General features: G+C 34.7%; 2 protein-coding genes across 4 annotated transcripts in view; one reads left to right on the forward strand and one right to left on the reverse strand.

Moving 5' to 3' along the window:
- The first annotated feature begins 612 nt into the window (after nt 1–612).
- LOC100818354 (late embryogenesis abundant protein D-34) lies at nt 613–2,244 on the forward strand. Of its 2 annotated transcripts, none has more exons than XM_006589110.4 (4): nt 613–982; nt 1,141–1,191; nt 1,503–1,814; nt 1,960–2,244. In XM_006589110.4, exons 1-4 carry the CDS (start codon nt 686–688, stop codon nt 2,125–2,127), a joined length of 828 nt encoding a protein of 275 aa, XP_006589173.1. In that variant the 5' UTR covers nt 613–685; the 3' UTR covers nt 2,128–2,244. The 2 variants fall into 2 exon arrangements, with proteins under 2 accessions (XP_006589173.1, XP_006589172.1); XM_006589109.4 differs by having other exon boundaries at nt 614–1,009.
- A 1,479-nt stretch (nt 2,245–3,723) lies between these two features.
- The window catches only part of LOC100818893 (protein MON2 homolog), a 31,677-nt gene continuing 11,604 nt past the window's right edge, over nt 3,724–23,796 (reverse strand). The window contains exons 15-44 of one of the 2 annotated variants that reach the window (XM_006589112.3): nt 23,645–23,793; nt 23,415–23,542; nt 22,901–22,958; nt 22,698–22,795; nt 22,498–22,582; nt 22,287–22,352; nt 22,149–22,208; nt 19,465–19,551; nt 18,952–19,132; nt 18,704–18,747; nt 18,488–18,619; nt 18,280–18,411; nt 18,136–18,188; nt 18,008–18,056; nt 16,794–16,852; nt 16,031–16,170; nt 15,778–15,944; nt 14,056–14,184; nt 13,885–13,970; nt 11,623–11,738; nt 11,423–11,535; nt 11,111–11,234; nt 10,821–10,942; nt 9,451–9,619; nt 9,143–9,350; nt 8,058–8,379; nt 6,147–6,286; nt 5,594–5,715; nt 5,292–5,499; nt 3,724–4,408 (exon numbers count right to left, since the gene is read on the reverse strand). In XM_006589112.3, the coding sequence (XP_006589175.1) occupies nt 4,303–4,408; nt 5,292–5,499; nt 5,594–5,715; nt 6,147–6,286; nt 8,058–8,379; nt 9,143–9,350; nt 9,451–9,619; nt 10,821–10,942; nt 11,111–11,234; nt 11,423–11,535; nt 11,623–11,738; nt 13,885–13,970; nt 14,056–14,184; nt 15,778–15,944; nt 16,031–16,170; nt 16,794–16,852; nt 18,008–18,056; nt 18,136–18,188; nt 18,280–18,411; nt 18,488–18,619; nt 18,704–18,747; nt 18,952–19,132; nt 19,465–19,551; nt 22,149–22,208; nt 22,287–22,352; nt 22,498–22,582; nt 22,698–22,795; nt 22,901–22,958; nt 23,415–23,542; nt 23,645–23,793 (3,653 nt within the window). In that variant the 3' untranslated portion in view covers nt 3,724–4,302. Of the gene's footprint in view, nt 4,409–5,291; nt 5,500–5,593; nt 5,716–6,146; nt 6,287–8,057; nt 8,380–9,142; nt 9,351–9,450; nt 9,620–10,820; nt 10,943–11,110; nt 11,235–11,422; nt 11,536–11,622; nt 11,739–13,884; nt 13,971–14,055; nt 14,185–15,777; nt 15,945–16,030; nt 16,171–16,793; nt 16,853–18,007; nt 18,057–18,135; nt 18,189–18,279; nt 18,412–18,487; nt 18,620–18,703; nt 18,748–18,951; nt 19,133–19,464; nt 19,552–22,148; nt 22,209–22,286; nt 22,353–22,497; nt 22,586–22,697; nt 22,796–22,900; nt 22,959–23,414; nt 23,543–23,644; nt 23,794–23,796 lie in introns of both variants that reach the window. The other variant, XM_006589111.3, reaches the window with a different exon arrangement.

Consider the following 23,796-nt stretch of genomic DNA (forward strand, 5'->3'; position numbering starts at 1 on the left):
TTTTATTTACATATTTTTCAAATTGATTTGAAATGATTCTTTTGTTTGTTTTTTACAATAAAAAATTGTCCTTCTATTCTTGTAATGTTATCGCTGATAATGAAATAAATACATTAAATATTTTCATTATATACACTCTATTAAATATATTGAATATTAATATATATATTACTGGAATACGAAATATAAATCAGTTGCAATTCTCTTTTGATGGGGCAACACATAAGAAATATGCATGCATATATCAACAGGCATGTTGTAAATGGACGAAAAGAGATTAAAAGGAGAGATATAGTGTTATATTTATAGAAAAAGCTTGCTACTATACATCTAGCATTTTCGGAAAAAAAGGGCAACAAAGATAAATAGACTCGGTTATGACGGAGACGCTCTAAATGACATTTGTCTTCGCTTTCTCAAACAAACGTCAACAACCAATGGTTTCATTGAGCCACACAAAAACAAGTCCCAATTAGTTTCACGCCAAGTGTTGCTGGCAAGTCCACCGTGTTTCTCTCTAACATTCGCCACGTGTCATCACTGCATGCCCCATGCACGTACAAACAACTAATCATATATATATGTGTATATATCATCCATCCTATCTCATTCCACACCCCTTTCAACTTTGCATGCACATCACCAAAATAAAACTAACAGACAAACAGTGTGTTGAAGAATTAAGATGAGTCAAGAACAGCCTCAGAAGGAGAATCATGAGGAGGAAGGAATCAAATATGGAGATGTGTTCAATGTGAAGGGAGAGATGAAAAGCAAGCCGGAGGCGCCGGTGGACGCGGGGATGATGCAAAAGGCGGAGACGGAAACCACTGGTAAGACCCAAAAGGCTGGTGCCGCGATGCAATCGGCGGCGGCGAAAAATGAGAGAGGAGGGATGGCGGGGCACAAAGATAAGAATAACGTTGCCGCTGATGGTGGTGTTAGTGTGACTGAGACTGAGGCTCATCTTTCGGGGAGCCAGGTGATATCGGAGTCCGTTGCAGGACAGGTTCTCCTTATATATATATATACACACACATTATACGCCAAGAAACTCTAATTTATTATTATCATTTAATTATTTGGATTTTGGAGTGAGGTTTTTGTTTTTAATTCTTTTTTTATTAATTGGTTTTGTAGGTTGTTAACAGACTAGAGGAAAAGAAAAGGAAAGTTAATAAGTTGGTTGAGGTATTAATTCAATCTTTCAACACAAATCATGATATCCTGTATGTTTTACTTATAAGTGATGCTTAATTATTTTTTTCGCCTTAATTAGTTTTCCTGGCATAACCGAAAGCTACCGGCCTAATCTAAAAAAAATTATAATCTTCTACTATATATTGCATGTGTTTCCTATTTTATTTCCACTTCATTTTTTTAATCTTTCTTTTACATTACGTTATTATTTGGTGATTAATTACCATATATTCATATTTACATTACGTAATAACCAAAAAAATATAATATGATGGGAATTACGTACTTACTGAGATGTGTAGGTGGTGAAGCAATTTAACCAAAAGGCTCCACTGAATACGATGACGCCACCTTCTATTGTTCAAGAAATGGGCGCTGGAGGTGCTGGAAGCGGGATCACCATAGGCGAAGCACTCGAGGCCACGGTTCTGACCGCCGGAAAGAAGCCCGTCGAGTGGAGCGACGCCGCGGCGATTCAGGCCGCCGAAGTCAGAGCCACTGGACGCACCAACATCGTCCCCGGCGGTGTTGCCGCCGCGGCTCAATCTGCCGCCACACTCAATGCTCGAGTTACAAAGGATGAGGAGAAGATCAAACTCGCAGATATTCTCGCGGTACGTCACGATTAATTAATTTCAATCATTTGATAACACACAAGTTGAAGGTTCGATTCTTTTTAACAAAAAAAAAAAAAAAACTAACAATTAATATTTATGGATAAAAAAAAAATAAGACACAAGTTGTTGCTGTTGTTTTCAGGATGCGACTTCGAAGTTACCTTCAGACAGAGCAGCGACTCGGCGAGATGCAGAAGGGGTGACGGGTGCAGAAATGAGAAATGATCCAAACCTCACTACTCATCCTGGGGGCGTCTCTGCATCCGTCGCTGCTGCTGCTAGGCTTAACAAAACCAATACCAACACCTAATAATAATAATAATCATATTTAAACTCATATACCATACCATACCATACCATGTATGTTATCGCTTTATTTCCCTTTTACTTTCTTTCATCCAATGAATGAAAAATGAGAGTGAACAAATCTTATGACCAAGTGTTAATTAAGGTGCTCGGGGTATCTTCAGGGGACCATTTTCTATCAATAATCTTATAAACTCCATTTTCCTTTTAATTCTTTGATCTAGCTAGTTTTCTCCAAAGCAGATGGGTAGAGGTAGACATTTAATCCCCCCTGCATCTGCTTGGAATCGCTACAACCAGGAGTATGGTTGTAACTTCATGAAATGAAATTCTAGTTTACAAAATAAATAAGAAATACACCTTTACTTTTTAGGACGATGTGTTGTTCTTTTAGACAATTTTCTTTAATTAATATTAAGGTAATTAAAGTGAAAATATGAGCAATAACTTATGATGAGTTGGTAAAAATGTTTAAGTAAAAATAAATGTAACTAATCGGAAAAAGCAAGTTTTGATTAATAGTTAAGTTGTGCATAAAAATAAAGTTGTATAATTTTTTATAAGAACTTCTACTATAAAATAAAAGATATATTTTTCTTTTATAAGTAATTGAGATTTTATGAAATTAGACAAATTCTCTCACGTTATTTTAACGTATTTTATAAGTAATTAGATTTTATGAAATTACATAAATTCTCTCATGTTATTTTAACATAAGTAATTGAGATTTTAACATACTTTTTAAGTAATTGAGATTTTATGAAATTACACAAATCTTGTTATTTTATCGCTTATAACAAGAACACAATGTAATATTTTTAAAATAATTAAGAGAGATTAATTTAAGCAATTAGAAAAAATTGATGTAAGGGCAAAAGAATAAGGGGATTTTGTACAATTTTACAAAAACCTGTCACTGTAATTACTCATTCTTTATAGCAATCTATTCATAGTTTTTATTTTATTATTAAATCTCTTCATTAAGCGACTTTATATAATAAATTGTATTTTATTAAGAATATTTTATTGAAAACCGTCTTTATTAAGAAACTTCATATGCTCGTTTTGTTTAATAATTATATCTGGAGTATAATCATGGAAAACATGTTTTTTTATTAAAAGAATTAAGGAACATAAAGATACCTAAAATGTGTGTAAGTTGTTCTTCGCATCTGATTAGCTGAATATTAAGATGTATATACATTGCAATGACTATAAATAAAACGAACGAGGATATAACAAATAAAGAATTGCAATATCCCAAATACTTATGATTTTTGCTCCGAGTTTCCCAGATAGTTTGATCTTTCGGCTCTATGAACACTTCGTAAAAAACAGATAATTATTCTCCAAAAGTTAACCATCATAATTCAAACGTCATTGTTTTGATATGAAGCGTAGTTTTTCAAATAAATTTGAAAACATATGGGCGCTCATCCTACAATAATTTTCTCAATTAACAACATTTAGGAACGGGGATGGAATTGAGACTATTTCTTCTCCAGGGGACATGTTCAAATCTAATTCAAGAATTCCGAAATATAATGCCCGTTTGTTTCTCAGTCTCCAATCAATAAGATATTAATACATACATTGAGCATTTAAAGGACCAAGAAGGTTAGCACTAACAAACAAACAAAAATAAGGCCTGGGCCCGAGTTTAAAAAAATTGGGCTCAAAGTCAGACTCATTTCAGTGTGATTTGGTACAACAAAATTGGCAATGCAAGGGGCATATTGATCCTCTTACTAGGACCATTTTAACAGATTTCTTCCTCTTCCTTAGCGGTTCCTGTCTTTAGAATATCTGGTAAACCACACAATTCTGTCAGGTGCTCCATTGTTTTTCCCAGATTTATGGCTCTCCAAGTTTTGCCCCAAATAAATTGTATTGGGTTGGAGAACCTCAAACGGTTTAACAATGGACTACTGGAAAACTTTGATCTGTCGTAACTTGAGGTAGGCCAATCATGGGCATGTAGCTGATGGAGCTGAGAAAGTATGGATGACCATAATTTATGACAGGCAACAGAGAAAAGACTGGGAAAACCTCCTACAGGTGGTTCTAGTCTAGTCTACAGAAAAAAAAAAAATATACAATCCTAGACAAGGGTAAAAGAAGAAAAGCTAGGTATTTCATCAGCTTAAAAATTTCGAAGCAAACAACTTATTAAATGGGCTTATCTGGAAGTATTCTTTTCACTCGCCAAGCTGAGCTTTTCCAGAGACAATTCCTTGGTGACTAATCGAAGCAGTACTTGCACCAGCTCCCGTATTCTTAATTCTCTGTCCATCGAAAGAACAAAATTTTGAAACAGAAAAGGAAGAAGAAAGAAATATATAATGAAAAACAGGAAAAAAAAATCTCGGTTTTCTCTCAATTTTCTAGAAACGAAGGTCCCTTCCAAGATTATATAGTCTTCGTTTAAACAAGCACTTGATATGATTATAAAAAAAAAGCATATGTATTGTTGGACACGTAGGCCAAACTATGCCTTTTGCCATTGTGAAGTGACCTAGCATCTTTTGAACTAGCTTGTGCTGTTGGAGGTAGTTTTGAGATTGTTCGACTACTTTAGAAGATTTTTTTAGTACTCATTATCAAGTTTTTGTAAAATGCATGGATAGGATAAACAAGAACCGTGTAACTTTTGTTTATATTTGTATATCAAGTTTTTCACAAGTCTGTTTCAGTGGTTTTGTGACTTTTGACTCCCGTGACAGACTTGTATCTTCGGCTCCTTATGGGTTTAAATCTAATGACATCTGGGGTTTTCTTTACCCGCTTGTCAAAGAGATTGTCAAGCACTTTTTAAGCATATATATATATATATATATATATATATATATGTATATATTTTTTCTTGCTTGATTATTATTAGTATTTTGTTCTGTGAGAAAAATATAAATAGAGGTTAAGAAAATATAACATTAATGCATATTATGAAATCTCATTTCCTTTTAGTATCTCTCTTTTCCCAAATTTCCTTTTATTTTTTCCGAAGATGAGAGAAAAATAGAAATAGAGGTTAAGAAAATATAACATTAATGCATATTATGAAATCTCATTTCCAATCTCCAACCAACCCCCGGACATCCACTTGCAAAAAGATTCCACGTGTGTGCATGCCATATAAAGCATGGTTGCTCAAATTTATAGTTACTTTACCTTGATGTAACAAGCTCACAAAAGGAAGGTAATAGCGCAAACAGATGGGGACGGTTGTCATGCTTCTCCTTTTCCCTTGCTAGTTCAGTTCTCAACAATGGGTGTAAAGGGAGACTGGATGCTGCATCTGGATGAATTACAAGATGCGCCAGTTCTTGGAGAACATAAATAATTTCTTCAAGTCTTGCTTTTGGTAATGGACAGTCACCTGCAGGAAAAAGAAAATAGTTAAGTAGGCAAAAACAGGGAGATGAAATGAAGATTATTGATGCTGTTTATCTTTCATTAAAATAGAAGCACACCTAAGCCATTTTCATCTGTCAGAAACCTGCTCAAGATGTATTCACATCTGGTCATGAGCACTGTAATTGAGATTTTGCTGACTTCAGATCTTGTCATATTCCAATTGACTTCATTAGAATAACTAACCAAACATAAAATCGGTCAACATATCAAGATAATATATATAGTAAAACTAAAAAGCAAAGAGAGAGAAGAAAATAAGGACTAGAGATCAAAGCTAGTTAAAATAAACAATACGTATAAAAAGCAAGAGCGTGGGGGATGGGGGGAGTCAGGAATTGGTGGCAATCTTATACTTAGCTAGGGCGAATTGATCAGATCTCAACAATGTAAATTTTAGGACATGGATTCATCAGAATTTTTTCCCAAAGAAAGCAGTCAATTGCATACAAAAATGCATGATAAAGGTAGATTACTAAAAGCATCCATGATATCTCACAGAAGAGACATGTCTACATCCATGACATCAATTAAAAGATACTTTACATTCAGAATTTAGATATTGGAGAAAATTTTCTAATATGAACTAAAGAAGGTTTCAAAGGATGGCACCTGCTCAAAGAAAATAACTTCTGTAAACAAGTCAAGGAAAATCTGCTGCAGTGAGGAGGCATAAGCTCTACAGTCTCAACAGGTAATGAGCATGTGCGTGATGCACAACGGTCCAATGTGGAGACCAGTCGCTGCAGAATCTGAGAACATGCACATTGTTAGAACATACGAAAAATATCCAGTAGGATCTTAATTATTTAGAGTATTTTAGAGCATCTTATATTATCTCTTAGGATTAGTTTCCCTATTTCTTTGGTTTCCATATCTCCTTATATTTCACAATTTCTTTCCTTATTTGATTAGGATTAAGAGTTTAGTATTAGTATAAATAAAGGTTGTTGCTTTATGTTTTGCATCTCATATACAACACAAGACAATAACAAGAGTATATTATTCAAAATCTCTTCACATTTTCCTCCCTCAATAGTCAATACCTAAAATGTTATAATTTCAACAGTATTAAAAAGGATAAGTAAAATGTCCCACTGAAACCTCAAGCCAATGGCAGGTCCATTCAACTACATAATCTGGAGTGCAACAAAAGCTCAAAACAAGTCCATTTCGGTGACTTTCGCAGCAAACTAAGCAAACAACTTTAGTACCAATGACAAATATATAATTGTTAACCGAATTAATTATTACTCAAAAGTCATGCATAGGAAGGAATGTGTCGTCATTCAATAATAGAGCTAGATCCAATAAACAAAATATAAGAACTCTTAATATTAAATTAATAGATAATTTACATGTTAGTTTCTCCACAACAGTGATACAGAATGATAAGAGGCAGCACCACCATGTGCAAATATAATCATTGTAACAAGGCAGAGTCATATTTTGCAAGAAATACAACTAAAACTTATAAATAGTTTTAAGTATTTTTATTATTCATTATGGTGGGAATCTTCTATATCAACTTTTTTCAATACCTCTTTTATAGTTTTATGGATGATGATTCAAAAGTTAGCAATGCAATTCTTGGACGAAAATTTTTGAAGTGTAAGTACATCATATTATCATTGATGAGATAAATTATATTTATTTTGAGGATATGGGTAAGTGCTGGGGAACCTGATCGAAACTGATACTTAATTATGGAACAATGTGACTAGCTCCTTAAAACAGTAGTCCTCTGTAATTCATCAAAACAGAAAAAGAAAAGATACCTTATGCAACCTCTCCACCAAAAACTTCCTTTCCTCTCTCTCTCTCTCTCTATATATATATATATATATATAGATTCCATTTAGACATTATGTTATTCCTGTAATAGAATTTTCTCTCAGCTATCACCATTGCCAAGGTGGGTTGGTTCCATGATCCTCTTATCACCCTACCCAATGCACACCTTCGTAATAGGAGGTCTAACAGTAACTTGAAAACTATTGACAGTGTAGATCTTTTTTGCTTCTAGCTCCATGTGTGGTTACGTATCAAATTATTCCTATTGGGCTTCTTAATGCTTAAGTATCTTACATATTGGGTTGAGATTATGATGACAAACAAAACAACACACCCCTTAACATTGACCTGGTAAGTCAAGAATTTTGTTTTCTTCATGCAGCCTGATCAGCCTAGTCAAACTCAAACAAGCAAGTAAATACGTAACTCAACCCTCTATTACATAGGATGCTCATGCTCATAACAACTTCATGAAGTACAAACTATAACTAACAATATTGGATGAGTTTATTTAAACGTAAAAAAATCAACTTTAAAATAAGCACTTTTTTAAGAAGCAGATAGGATTTGCTTCTCAAAATAAGCAGAAAATTGCTTTTTTTTTTTTTTAAGGAGAGACAGTTAGGCAAACACACTAAAAAAATAGAAAGTTGCTTATTTTATTAAAATAAGCGTTTATTTCAACAAATAAGTTTAAACAAACTGGCCCATTATTGGTGATTAACTTACATCCGAAGGAGTGTCAACTGGCAACTTAAGGATTGTGTCACCAAGAATATTTAATATGGACATCTCAAGGGACTCATCAGCCTCTAGCACCACTGCTGAGATGGAATTTGAAGGAAGAGCTCGTCCACAATATCCAATTAGGAATATTTCATAAACATCTGCAATTTCTTTCCATATTCGTGTTCTGACAGGTTTGCTAATCGTTGAATCTGGACCTCCATTGGTTAATTTGGTGACATAGTGAACAAGAACACGATTGAATGCTTCAACAGCTAACCTCCAAAGTGCATTATCTGGATTGTCTCTTCTTGTTGTCATACACCTGAAAAGTTAACATAATAGTATTATAGCGCAATACTCATGAATCTATAGACAAAAGGAAGATATATAAACGTATCAAGCAGGAGAATATCTTCAGCCATTAGGGTTGCATATTTTATGGCATAAAAAAAGAGCTGACCAAATGGTAAAAAGTTTACAGCTGTCAATTCCAAGCGTAAAAGATATAGCTTTAGGAGGGGCAACTTCAAAAGTTGTTGGTGAGTGAAGCAGAATGTACTTCTCTTTTTTTCTCTCACTCTTAACAAATTATCAACTACTTTTTGCGTTTCATTCTTCTTCACTTTAACTCCGGGAATAGAAGAGTTAAGTGAAGCCAAAAATCTTTTTATCTCTCTGAAGGCATGCAAATTATAATAAAACTTAAAATATTCAGAATCTTTTCCTTATATCTCAACAGATAAAAGGAAGAGAATTCCTACCTATGAAAAGAACTTCCAGGAGCACACAAGAGTAGCATTCATCTCGAGCAAGACATGCCAAGTCATTTTTAACCCCAGTTTCCAAATTCCAATTTAAACATTTTCGAAAACCTGATGTTTGAAGCTATAGTAACCTATAAACTCTAGAATCCACTATCCACAGAAACGGAGTCTCAGCATTTCCTGGCTAGTGACTACAGTATACAAATCTTTCCAACTAAAATTTTTAAAAATAACTCTCTGACCCTTAAGTGAGTTATCCTATCCTACCCCTTAACTGTAAGTAGCAAAACAGAATTGACATTAATTAAGAGCAACTACTACCTTCCAAGGCTTTGAATAATTTCAGGGTATATAATATACTTTTCAACAGCAGGTGCCTGCAAGAAAAGATCTACTAGCACGGGAACTAGCTTTTCTGCAAATATGTAACTAGGAATGGCTGCAGTTGATCCAGAACCCGGGGATACTGCTATTTTGTTGGGTGATATTGGAGTAGCACCATTAGGTGCATCATAGTTCACCTGAGAATCTGCAAACACAAGCATAGGTTTTACACTTTTACTTAAAGGAAAACTGAAAACTAGATTAGATACAACCAGACACTTCCATAACTAAAATAAGATCATAACCTCTTGCTTGATCGATTTTACCATCCTCATTCTGTAAATGAGAATCCTGTCTAGGAAGATACTTCAGAAACTCTCGAAGAAGAACAGGCCACGTAGAAGATATGTGCTCTGTTGGACGTAACAGCGGTAAGATTTCCAATATAGTCCGTAGCACTGGTGGGACATTCCCCTAGAAAAATGGAACATCACATTCATATGAAAGTTTCTACTAAAAAATGAAAATTCTACTACAACTACTAAATAGGTTCTTTGAATAACACTGCAGGATACTTGTTCGATGTAAAGTCACTCATATATGCTTTCACCTAACAGCTTAAGTTTTTTTTTGCTTAGCTGGTTGATGACAACTTTTTCTTTTAAAGCAAAGCAAGATTTGAGATACCAAATGCTTTTGTAAAACAAGACTGCAAAGAAATCACTTGGGCCTTGTGCCTTGTTAGTTCACCGTGCTGTGTCATCTATATATTGATGACTCTTTCCTTTGTGTCATTTCAACCAATTCATGATGAAATAAGTAAATATTCAGTTACAATTTTCTCTCTGCCTCTGAAACTGATCAGGACAGCTTACGCTCATAAAAGTTATGAATTTTTTTCTAATATGATTGTTAGTATAGACCATATATTATTTCCTTTTCATTTTATTCCACTGTGAAGAACTGAATACAAAAGTGAACAATGAACGGGGATACTCCAAGTTAACACTTCAAAGAATGCCAGTGGTGTTTTTACTTATACAACAACAAACTCTTCGGCTATGTAGGGGTTATAAGGTTGAGTTAGTGGTGAAGGGAGAAGGAAGGGGAGGAAAGGTCGTGGGTTCGAATCTTCCCTATTACCAAAAAAAAATAACTAACAACTAAAATTTGCCGATAAAAAAAAAAAAAAAAAACTCTGTGGCTAAGTTAGTATAAAGAATTATTAAGGATGCTAATAAAGTTAAAGGAATTTTTTTTTTGAATGTACAACTAAGAAATCACAAGTGCATAATACAATAAGTTCACAACTTATTGGTAACTATGTATAAAATTTAAGGTGTATGAATAGTATAACAGTTACAATTTAGTGACAAAAACATTTGATTGCATAGTTAATTTAATTTATTTTTCAAGCACATAATAGGTTAGGTTTACAAAGTTGAAATAGCATGTACTCTGTAAAGCATATATGTGATATTTGTAATGTGTTGTGGATTAATATTTTTTTTTCATGTTATGTAAAGAATATTTCTTCATTTGCTTGCTTCATATTCCCCAGTATTGTTAGAAAAACTAATGAACATAATAATAACGGTTTGAAGTTCCAATTTACAAGAGAATAAGAAAAAAATAATTAAGAAATATTGATAAAGTTATTAGAAAGTGGACTTACGAATTCCATTTCAAAGTTATCATTAGTTAACATGGCTTGCTTCACAGCCAAATCTATTATTGCTATTAGTTGTGTGTATATGACATCATTGAACAATCCTTGAGCCTGCACGTAAAGCTCTCCTGATAGATGATCAAAATATGAAGTAAATCAGTCTCATGAAATCTGAATAACACTATCTAAAGCTACTTGACTATGGGCATAAGGTACAAACAAAGGAACAACTGTTAATCCATAAGCAATGTATACAGAAAAATAAAATCTTAATTAAATGAAAATCGATATATTACCAAGACCATGCAAAATCTCCTGCGTCACTTTATCAGCAGCATTGCCACGGTAACTAGAAGGCTTTCTCAGAACAAGCTCGTAAACATCAATTACTGAAATAAGGTAAGGCATTGGCATATTTCCCTAATTCAAAAACTTCTGTCAGTACTTAAATGAGTATATTTCAACCAGTTCTACTTTCTTGATTCCTATATTTGTTAATTGATTAAAAGCCAACATGGCTAGTGTCAAAGATGGTCGAGAATCAATTCAGCTATCTATTCTTCATCTACAAACAGAAGATCAGCTCCAATTCAGACCATTATCCCTACCTTAGATGAATGAGAGTTAACAGTTGTCTGCAAACAATTTATTGCTGCAAGTGCTACCTCTTTACTACCATTTAAAATGCTATTCTCAACAAATTGAAGCAATGATTCCCAGCCTACACGGAACAAAATTAAATCAGGACTACTTGTAAATTACACCAAATGAAAATACCAGATACATGATCTTTTAATAGTGAACCCACCAGACCAGAAGTTACTTAAGCTCGTGAAAAAAGGAAAGAACAACCGTAATATACGTGCAATTCCACCCAAAACAAGCACAAGAGTTTCATCCCACTGCTTCTGAGCCGTGTTACGACTGCAAAATTCATTAGAATGTACACATATATCAAGTGATTTTGGAAAATTTTATGAGATTACTGAAGTAGCTAACTACAGTGCACCCGTAAAAGGTTTATGCAGTCATGGTATCAGCATAAACACAGGCTAGAAGTCAGTATCATATACACTACTTCTGAGTTTTTCAATCCTACTCTAACTTTTCAGTCTCCCTATACCTCAACATTTTATTAGAACTATTTACCCTCCTCCCTCAGTTTCTGGTTTTGTGGATCAAAAAATCATATTACATATTCACGTTCTCATGATTTAACACATGAGCTATCATCCATTGATTTCATTGCAATTTGTGGACTGTTAAGTTGTCATTCATTGATCTCTACAAGTTCTTTGCTACGTTTGTTAGTTTATAGCTAATTGTTCTTGAAGCTCCTACAAGTAGATTTGTTAATTGCAAGTCATGATTCTTTGTTTTGGGCAGAGTTTAATCTTCAATTTGTCAGGTTCGGTTTATTGACTTTATTCCAAAGAAGATGAAAGCTTATTGTAGAAAACCAGAATTAATATTATAATAATAGCGGTTTATAGGCACATTATCTTTAATTTAGAGGAAACAGAGTATCCTCTATTAACCTAGATAAAAACGATCCGCCGTGTACTCTGACAGACAGTTTTTACTCAATTTCTCTGTTTTCTCCTATTTTAACATGGTATCTAGATCTTGACATAGGAATAACAAAAATCGTGCCCCACCAGTGACCTATTGTCCCCGGTGAACCTTTCAGCTCATCGCCCTTTCGACAACCTATTTCAGCATTCCAACAAATTTTCTGGCTTCTTCTCCAGTCATCGGTGCAATTCCAGCGACGTTTCCGACAACCACCAACTCGATCTGGATCACCCTTTGCTGATCTTCTCAGTCGTACCAGCATCAACGTCAGACTCCCTTTTACATGCTCTCATGCACTGATTTTTGCCATGCCAAACAGCACCTCTTGTTGGTGCTTCGCCGGCGTGTGGTAGCGCGTCCCACCACATTTCCGGCCTCTGTTTCCAGTGACTGGCTCACAAAGCCCAGTCAGTTTCGGGCCACTTCGTTTGCTGGGCATTATTTTCCACACTTTTGTTCGCGATTTTTATTCCTGTCTCTCAACAATGGCTTCCATTGTCCTGTCTTTGTCCTACATGCACTGGCCCTTGTCTTTCTCCCAGATGCATTGCCTCTGTCCCAGAAGCAATGGACTTAGTTTTTCAGTTTAAATAATTTTGGGTCTCCAATATTATTGGTTTGAAGCTTCCAAATGTGGTTCTTAAGAAGGTCGGAACTTGCTTTGTTTCCATAAATTATCTTAGGCTGATGGTTATTCTAGCTCTTTGGCAATGTTATCTTTCTAGCAATACTCCCAACTTCGCCAACATCCCTGAGTTGTCTTTCAAACTATTGTTTTTTGTGGAGCTCAATTTTTATTTTTTTATTTATTTGTTGGGAATAAATTATTTCTTTGTAACAAGCTAAAGCTTAGTAAGCTTCAGCTTGAGGGGGAGTGTTGAAAATCAGAACTAATATTCTGATTCTACTAATAATAGGCGGTTTATAGGCACATTATCTTTGATTTAGAGGAAGAAAAATATCCTCTATTTATGTGTAATTAATGTAATTAGCCTATATAAACACACATCTGTTGTGTACTCTGACATATGGTTTTTACTTAATTAACACTTACAAAACCTTCAGCTTCAGGAAAAATGTCAATCAATATGGGGAAATTTAGAGAAGTGTTGCAGGATTAAGAAAATAGGTAGTCTTCTGTGCACCCAAACTATGGGCCATGGGGTACAAGTGCCATAATTTAGTCATATTATGATATCATCATCAGTATAATTTATTTCTTTTCAATTTCATTATGGAAAACAATAAGTGTAGTATAATTAGAAAATATAAGATTAGGAACTTCAGGGATCAGCATTATGTACACTGTTCCAGACTATTTTCAGTTAATATTTTTTCCACCTTATTTTTTCCAGATTAGGAACTTCATGTAGTTGGTAAAGCTTATTTTTTCTCCACCTTCCAGTCTCCCCATCTTCTCAAACAAATATATCACATCACTAAGGCTACAAATAAACAAAATATGTAATACAGAGTCAATGTCAATGTCAAATACCTATGATGTATGAGCATGTGAACTGCTTTTCCTCCTCGAGTTCCAAGTTCTTTCCCTTGCCATTCATCTTTTGATGATGTAGCAACCTACTTATCAAAAATCAAATTCAAAGTACATCAGCTTATGATAAAAATAATATCTCGTGTCAACTTCTAGTAGTTTCATCCATACCATATGAGAAGCACGATCCAATGTAGGAAATACATAATTCCAAAGGCAATCTTCCCACATGCTCTTTGAAAGCTTTTGCCCATGCGTTCCTAAAGTTTGGAACAGTGTCCTGACAGCAGAATTCCTCACCTGCAAAACAAAACTTTCAGTACCAGAAAGCTTTAACATCCAGCAGCAACAATAGTAGAGAGAAATAGAAGTTCGAAGGTCTATTGAAATGGGTTTTGTTATATTGTCCAAATTTCCCTAATTGGTATAGAAGTAGTAGAGAGAAATGGAAGTTTGAAGGTCTATTTAAATGGTTGTAAGTTGTAACATTTATTTAGGGAGATCATTAGGTTTATGAATTATGGTCTTCTTCGTTATGCAATGAAACCCAATTGTGATGCACAAGAGACCCAAGGAATGAAGCCTAGATTTCTGCTATTTTATTATTTCTTTAATTTTCTCTGCAACACTAACATTTTCTATGGTAGACGGCAGTAAAAATCCAACTCATCAAACAATAGTTCCTTTCCTTAAGCTTCCCTAAAACCCATCAAAATTAGAAAACTAATCACAGATAATGTTCACTGCTCCTTATTTGACACTCATTTTATCTGCAAATCTCCCTTACTCTCACACAGACCCTCTGAACCTTAATTCTTATTTCCCACCCCTCCCATTTCCAATCAAAGTGCTCAAACTTATGATAACAAACAAGAAAGAATAGTTATGAGTGGTTTTAAACTCAAAACAGAAGTCAATTTCTAATTTTCTATTGCTATATCAAGCTGGAAAAAAAAATATAATTTTAACGCTTAATGCAACTACATGAAGTCTCCTTACTTCTCACTGGGAAAATAAACCCCATCATTCCTCACAAATGATTCTGAAATGCTGCTGGTTCCCTTTCATACAAAGAAGAGAAGCACCCCCAGTACCTAGCCCTAGATGAAGCATGCCATTATTCAAGAACATATTACACTGACATTTTAGATATAACCGTTCATGTGCTTTCACCCTATAGCTTAAGTTTTTGGGGTAGTTGATTCCAGAAATGGTATTATAGCCTCTACGGAAATGAGTTCTAGAGTTTAATCCTTCTTGCAGATTGTTCAAATTAAAAGTTAAATTTCAGCATAAGGTAATATAGGCATTTATATTGTCCTTGCCTTAAGTCCAACAGGTTCTCATGTCTAGGGATGTGTTAGATATAAAACCTATCACATAATTTCCCCCATTGGATTAAGCTTTTGGGATGATTAGACCATGATAGGTCATAAGTATCTTCAACCCACAAGGCTAGGCTTAGCTTATCAGAAGAGAAAAAGGACTCGTTCACATAAACCAAAGGGGAAAAAACATCGTCAGTTTGTCACCTCTAAAAACTATAAATTGTTTATGACAATCCTTCAACCAATGTTCTCATCAATGCTACTTATATCAACATACAGCAACAAAGCCATAGACTTCCATAATTACACTTTCGAAGTGTATCAAAAACTGAAATGTGTGATACCTCAAAAAAGAAGGGTCAAGTTAAGAGAGAAAAATTCTTACACACATAATTGGTACTCTAAATGAAACTCAATTGTTAAATAGCAAAATGGAAACAGGGGAATCCATGTTTACACATAAGAAATGCTTCATGAAGTCCTTTCTGGTAGAAAGCAAGAACAGGAAGAGAAAAAAAGTAGAAAATTCCAAAGTAAAGCAAGATTAGAAGTTCATTAATTGTACCTCTGGTCTCTCATCTGCCCCAAGGTTTTGAAGTAATGAGAAAACAGAGAATAGAAGCTTCTCAAAATCAACACCATCTACAGAAGCCTGGTCTCTCACATTATAAGAAATACGTGTTTGATCCTCCATCTTTTTGCGGTCTATCTGCTTCACTGTGGAACCAACACCTGAAAGGTAGAACCATCATAGAAGGCTTGGTATTATTGCAGAAAAATGACAGGTCAAGAACAAGGCTTGACAACAAAATATTAACCTGCTTCCTTTTCTTCAAAAGGTCCATTGAGAAGGCCCTTTGCAATGAAATCAGTCATAGTCCACAGAAGTCCAACTGCTGTCAAGCTTATGTTCAACTCAGTCTTCTGAGCACTGTATGCTCCAGTCACATCAACACATCTGTAATATGTAATAATACACATTAAACAACAGAAGGAGCTCATCTAGGAGCAAATATATGTGTGTATTTATGTGCACAGGTGTACACACACAAGCATGTTAGTATGTATGTGTAGCATTAATACAACTCTAGAATTTGAGCTAGGCCTAACTAAACCACAAAAGTCAGCTCATAAGATGAGGATTGCCCAAGCCTTTATAAGCCATCTTTAGCCATATCTATAGTTGATGTGAGAACTCAACACACATCCCTCACCCAGGATTTAACATCTGAAGGGTGGAGGTTTGCACTAGAAAAGCCATGGGACCAAGTGGATTTTTGGACAGTTAAGGGTGGCAAATATCATATCTATGATAGGCTATGATACCATCTTAAATTTGGGCTAAGCCTAACTCAACTCCAAAAGCTAGTTGATGAGATGAGGATTGCTCGAGCCTTTATAATCTCTCCTTTGTTCATATCTATAGTCGATGTGAGATCTCAACAACAACATTCAATAAGAAACTCAAAAATGTTTTTTTTCCTCAGGATTGCAGCCCACTATAGAATCAGAAAATAAAAGAAATCATATATACACATGTATACAGTATGCATGGAGGTAAGGTGAAACATGAGATCTCACACTTGAAGGCAGTCTGTAGGTAAAGCAGACAGTCCATCGTTCATTATCACTCTTAGGTTCTAGAAAGAAATAAAAACAGGAAAATTAGTACATATGATAATGTTACAGAGAAAGGATAATACTAGAAAAAAATTAAAAAACAGGAGCATATGAATTATTAGATCAAATATCGAACTACAGCAAGTCTTAAAAGAAAACTTAAAATATGCATGAAGCATCAAAAATAAGATTCAAGAAAAGGATACATGACTAAGAGATTAAACCAACAGGGGAGTTATAGAAAATATTCAAACTGATGATAATACGATAATTTGAAATAAATCCAAAGTTAACTTGTAGGTTGTAAAGAGATGAGAATTGACACATAAAATGACAGATTAGATTCATGTTTTGAAAATTGAATATACAGCGTATGAATATTAAATTCATCCCTTGAAAATGCCGTATATAACAAAAAATCATGATGATGATGTGTGTGCCCACAATTTTATTTTTTTTGACATTTAATAGTTCAAAAACTAAAAAAAAAAAAGATGATGAATCAAAAGTACACAGGAGTTTGATGCCAAAAGAGATATAGAATAAAGAAAAGAAAAATACAAAGTCCAAAAAAAAAAATAACACCATACTTATCTGCTAACATCTGTAAAGAAACACGGGAGAAATCCAGCAGACACAAATCAAGGCAGAAGAGCTCTAATGATGATATTCATTAACTTTAGAAGTAGAATTCATAATCCATTTTTTGCAGTTTTAATGAATTCAATTTGCCTAAGTTATGTGTAGTCGTAGATTAAAAATAAAAAACTAAAAGTAGAGCATGCCATCATTTTCAAAACCAACATCAAACTCCCTAATACACTGGAAGTTTCTAAAAGCAATGGAGCTTTAAAAAAAAAAGGTTGTGAGAAATATGGAAAAAAAACCGAGGTTTTTGTGTAGGTTTGGAAAACAGAAGGAAGGTATGTGAAAAGTGAGGAAAATAGATGGAAGGAAGGTATAAATAATTTAATCTAAAAACTATTACATTAATTCCTTAAAAAGGAAAATTGAATAGAAAAAGAAATATAAATGAGAAGTTTACAGATATAGAGATTATTGAGAAAATTTCAAGGAAAATTGCAAGAATGATTTTCAGAAACAAGATCATAAGTAACTAGAATATACCAATAGCCCCATTGCAGCAATAAATGCTGCAAAATAACTCAGTATACCTGGAAGCCAAGAGTAACAAGATCCTTCTCTGAAACATCTGCTACATACCTTACAGTAAGACAAAGGTACTTAGATTAACCAAAGGATTACCAATAGAGAGGAACATTAAGGGCATAAGAAGGCCAACCTCAACATTTCAAGTATATTAGGCCAGCTGTAATGAAGTTTCTCTCCATATCTCTGAAAGAAATTGTATAAATTAATATCATGTAAACAAACAATGAGGAAATAAAAATCACAAAGAAACTTGACCAATCAATAACAGCATTACCTCTAAGACATGCAAAAGAATTTTCAAAGATCCAATACGAACATCTACACTTTGAGTAGAAAAATAAAGCACCTTTAGTGGAGATATGATAGAACATTCAAGAGACATCAACTTATCAAGATTGACTTCCATCTGCATATCGCGAACACACATTAAGTCCCCTTTAATACATTATGAATTGCCAGATATAAATGGTAGAAGGTCTCACTTCCTGTGATGGTTCAAGAGACTTGGATAGTTTGTAGTCTTGGAACCGGTCAGAACCTAAGACAGCAGATATAGACTGATCAAGTGCATCAAGTGCCATGTTTTTCAAATGTGGATTAGAATTATCAGCTAGCTGCAAAAGCAAGTCAAAATATCAAGTGCAATGAAAATGAAACTAGCATTGCCACAAAAGAAACAACAAGAGACAAAAGGAAACCTCAAGAAAGTGACTAATAACTTGATCCCAAAATGGCTCAACTCCTGTGGTGAAAAAGGATAATATAACATTTTAATACCTTCACTCAAAAAAAAAAATCAAGAATGAATATTCAAAAAATCCAAAATAAGTAGTAAATAGAACCTCACAAGTATCTACTTAGGAAAACATGACATGAGAATGAACAATTAAACAGCATCCAGCATAAAAGATTTGCTATCATGCTTAAAGTTATTGGAGCTACATACTGTGAACATTATTCACAAGGATGGATATCATTCTTTCCACTGAAAAGCTTATGCTTCCAATTTTTTGACTAGTTGTTGGTCCCAAACTGCTTGAAGTCATGCATTGATGTGAAAGTTGGCATAATGCAGAGAGGAGAGACTTTACAGCAGATATATGCATCAGAGCAGAGCTCTCAAAGAGCTTTCAACAGAAAATAATATCAGGTTAGATCAATATATTCCCAACAGAAAAATGCAGAAAGAAATAAAATAAATTCTTAGGTACCAATAAAATCAGAAAAATACAGAATGAAACGGAATCAAAGCTTAGATGACAATAAAAGCAAAATTGCATTCTCAACATTGAACATGAAAAAGGATTTCCAAGGAAAAAGAGCTATAAAAAAGAAAACACTAGAAAAGGATTATCATTAGGACAATTTTAGTGCCATACATGCTCATCATAAGTTGGGTGTAGTAGATGAAAGTTATCTTTTATTGTAACCACCAAACAACTAAAATTAGTTTATTCACCTGAGAGTTCAAAGAAGAGAGTATATTGAAGTCACTGGATTGGGTAGATAACTCCCTTGTGAACTTTGGGACAGGGGTAGAGACCTCCTGCAGATTTAATCATGTACTCAGTAAATTTCTATATAAGACACACCCAAAAGAAATTTCCACCAAAAATATGCAGCATATGAAATTTAATTTGACAAACATCTGAAAAAAAAAGTCATTAGAAATAAGAAGAAATAGAATACAACATGAGAAGAAAAGTGTAACGAGTATGAGTAGTGTATATGAGTAACTCAGTTTAGTTTACCACTGAGTTAGTTAACAGTTAGGTTTAATTACTTTTCAGTTACAACTGAATCTCAACAGTATACACTACTCATATACTCTTACAAAAAGACATCCTCATTAGCAAAGGCAAACAAAAAGAAATAGAAAAATCAAATAAACAAGTCAGAAAAAATAAAGGTCTCCAATTACTTCATGCATTATGTGCTAGAGACAACCCCTTAAAGAGACCTTTTACCAAGCACTAGAGAGGCCAAAAGGAAAGTCCTGTCCCAAAACAGAGTTTTTAGTTGAAAAGCCTCCTTGCCACTCCACAGAACAGCCTAAATAGCACATTAATATAGAACTATTCCATCATCTATTGTACAAACCCCCTGAAGTTGAGTTTAGTAAACTGATCCGGATGGATCAAGCTATAGGACAGCATCACCTGTTATATGCCAGGAAAGAGCAGATTCTGTAGCCTATAGGTCTCCTAATTGGGTGTTGCTAGGTGCACCCAGCATTATTGCTGGTGCACCCAACACTTAACGTGAAAAGGCAAAAATACCCCTGCGTATTTTTAAAAATATTTTTGTCCACCCAACTAATTTAGGTTGATCCGCATAGGTTTTAGTTGATCCGCAGTTGATATAGATGATCTGCAAGTCACTTGCGGATCAAGTTGATCCATAAGAAGCTTGCGGATTAAGTTGATCCGCAAGTTGGTTTTTAAGACTTACGGATCAATTTGATCCGTAAGTCACTTGCGGATCAACTTGATCCGTAAGTCTTTTACGGATCAAGTTGATCCGCGAGTTGATTTTTAAGAAGTGTTTCACGGATCAAGTTGATCAATAAGCTTCAAACGGTTGTAACTTTTGATAGAAATGTCTGTTTGAGGCCCATAATATGTCAAAACGCTCGAAATTGAAGGGGGAATCCCCTGACAAATTCCTGAAGGCGATTTGGTCAACTCATTTTGCTTCTTCCTCGTGCATTCTCCTCGACTGGCGTTTGGCGGCGTGGTGGTGGTGCTTTATGGATCAACTTGATCCGCAGCTTTAAAATCTACATGCAGATCAAGTTGATCCGTAAAGCTTTTACGGATCAAGTTGATCTGCTACACCTGAACGCACAAGCAACAAAAATGCATACCTCGTATGCCGCCGCCAACCACCGCAACACTGAACACCGCTACCTTCACCGAACCTAACCGTTGCCAAGGAACCGAAGATAATACGACACCGAAGAGAGAAAAGCGAGAAGAAGAGTGCGCAACAATGGCTGCTCTGGTTTTTTTAAAAAAAAACACAGCTTTTAAAAGGAGAAAGAAGGCAGGGGCAGTTTTGCCATTTTTAAAGAATGTTGGGTGCACCAGCAATGTTGTTGGGTGCACCTAGCAATTCCCCTCCTAATTTGCAGCAAATCATTAGAATATGGTTTAATGACATCTGCTAATGAAAATGAAAGGCTTAATCTTGGAGGGAATTACCAAAGGAGTATTTCACTCTATTTTTTAGAGGGAAGGAAAGTGAAGGGTTTTAGATGAATATTCACTAGGGCTATCAAGAGTCCATACTCGTCTATTGAAGTTAGAGGACAATAGAAAAGGTCTTAATGTTGGTGGTGCCTCATTTAGAACAATTGTGCCATCTAGAATTCGCAAGAAAGATTTCAACAGAGATTCTCTATCTGATATTTTCATTGCACAAATTCCTAAGGAAATAAGAGATTCCAGGCATTGTTATTGACAGAGAATGGAAAGGCTACAAAAGCAACGGTGGGGATGGAGAAACCCCTAATCCAACGGTCCTCACCAAATTTTATACAAGAACAATGACCCATAAAAAGGTGAGAAGAATCAAAAAGGAACTAGTATTATGATACTCAAATACAAACAGCAACACTAAGCAACATGGCAGTACAACTTTAACTTCTATTGAAAAACAAAATAAGAGAAAAGAAACTACAACTTGAAAAGGGATAAGATAACCTACAAAAAATAGAAGACAAAAAACAAAAAGAAACTTCAAAAGTAAGCAATATTGCTCGGCAATGGAATGAAGAGAACATAAGTTGAACTAATACTTGGGGTTGGGGATGAAAGAAGGGACAAAGCAACACTAATTTGTGCTCACTGCAAAAATTTATTTTCAATAATGATAGTCAGTAAAGGGAAGTGAAAATCAAACTCCTAACCACTTGATTAAAAACACTCAAGAAATCAATTATACAAAAAGCTTAACCTATATGGAGAAGGGCCTGAAATTGTTTTGACCTATATCCCAAGCAACAATGGCAACGGGATTCAAACGTTATCTCTGTATTCAACTTTTATTGCTTTCTTGTCATGAATTGATGATTTCTGAAAATATATTGCAAGGCAATTGAAGCCAATTTTCACTGAATAATATAACAATAGATAAAATTACCTGAGTAGTGGCATGTGGAGAATGAATTGCTCGATCTAAAGCTGCCAGAGTTTCCAACACCTGTAGGTATTCATCATGACCACTCATTCAACGGGTAGGATTTCACTTCACAGATAACAGGAGAAAAATATAACATACCAGAACCCAGGATGGGCCCAGAACATTATGCAATCGATGAGCGATGTTGAAAAGGGTTCTCAATGCCTAGTTCACATGATCAGTGTTGATAAAATATGAGTTATTGCAATGACACAATCAAATATACAAATCCACAGAAAAAAATGAACAGGTGAAAAACAAAGTTACAATCAAGTGGGGAAAAAATACACATTGCAACCAGAAGGATCACCTGCACATTCTTGGGAGTGAGCACAATGCTATCCCTCTGGTCAACTGATAGTTCTGACCGTTTCGATACAGGAGACGGCAAAGCACTGCTGAAATCTCAAATTTAAGCTAAAATCTCAGTACTGTAAGCTTGAATTCTTGAAAACCATCTTAATAAATGAAAAAATAGAAAGTACTAACTAGAGATTTAAAACGTCATACCTCCTTTTTTCTGTTTCAACAGGAAAATTGATGGTAAATTTACAAAGGGATGCAAGGAAGGAGTTTAAAGGTTCTACGGCTCGGAGAATCCCACACGCCTGTGAAATTGTAAATCCATATATCATTTTAAGTTCAAACCTAATTTCAAATGTCACGGTCAAATAAAATAAAACAAAAAGGAGTTAAAGGCCAAGCTGAGTTACCTGAGTAAATGCCTGGTATCCCTTTAATATTTCCAACACAATGGCCTCTCCTTGTGACCTTCAAATTAACCGCAAGTCAAATGTTAAGGAATATATTGAAAACATTTTTTTTTTATCAGCAAAAGTAAGTATGTATATTGCTTTAGTTCCAGAGGTACTGAAAAGTACATTATAAGTTAATTGGTATTTGGTTCAAAAGCAGACTTAAAGAAGTCAGGATGTGAACCAAATTCTGAGGAATATATTGAAAACATAACAAACAACATAGGGTTAATTAAGATTAATTGAAACCAGCATGGTATAAAATAAATCTTAGATCACTGAACAACATTTTATTGGATGAATTACTCGTAAAATCCAGTAGATTATTAAAGCCCACCACCATGCTGTTCAAACTCAAAATTTCAGATGAATCACAAAGAAGTTTAGGCTCTTGTATGACTGAATACTAGCATAATACCAACCATGCTTATTCGTGTTTAATTGTTTAATAAGTGTATGTAGAAAAACAAACCTTGATAGAATAAGGGATAATGCATCAAGTATCGTCAACCACAGTGAGTCAACCATTGAGATGCAGAGAACTGCAGTTTTACCAGTCCATTTCACAGGTGGGTCATTATCACATCTAGGGGACTCAAGCTGAATGGACATAGAGAAAGCAGACCATTAAGCAGCATAACCAAAAGAAAATACAAAATGGAAATGGAAATGGCAAAACAACAGAGAGAATATAGAAATTACCTCTCCAACATCTATGGCTGCATCTGTTAAAGTTGCAACAGTGAAGACAACCCCTAATAGGCCTTCAACTGCCAAAGTTATGGCATGTGCTTCACTGGCAACCAAAACTGCAGCATTAGATGCATCATTATCTAGACTCCATTCAATACCTG

Source organism: Glycine max, chromosome 10, assembly GCF_000004515.6.
Source record: "Glycine max cultivar Williams 82 chromosome 10, Glycine_max_v4.0, whole genome shotgun sequence".
NCBI lineage: Eukaryota > Viridiplantae > Streptophyta > Magnoliopsida > Fabales > Fabaceae > Glycine > Glycine max.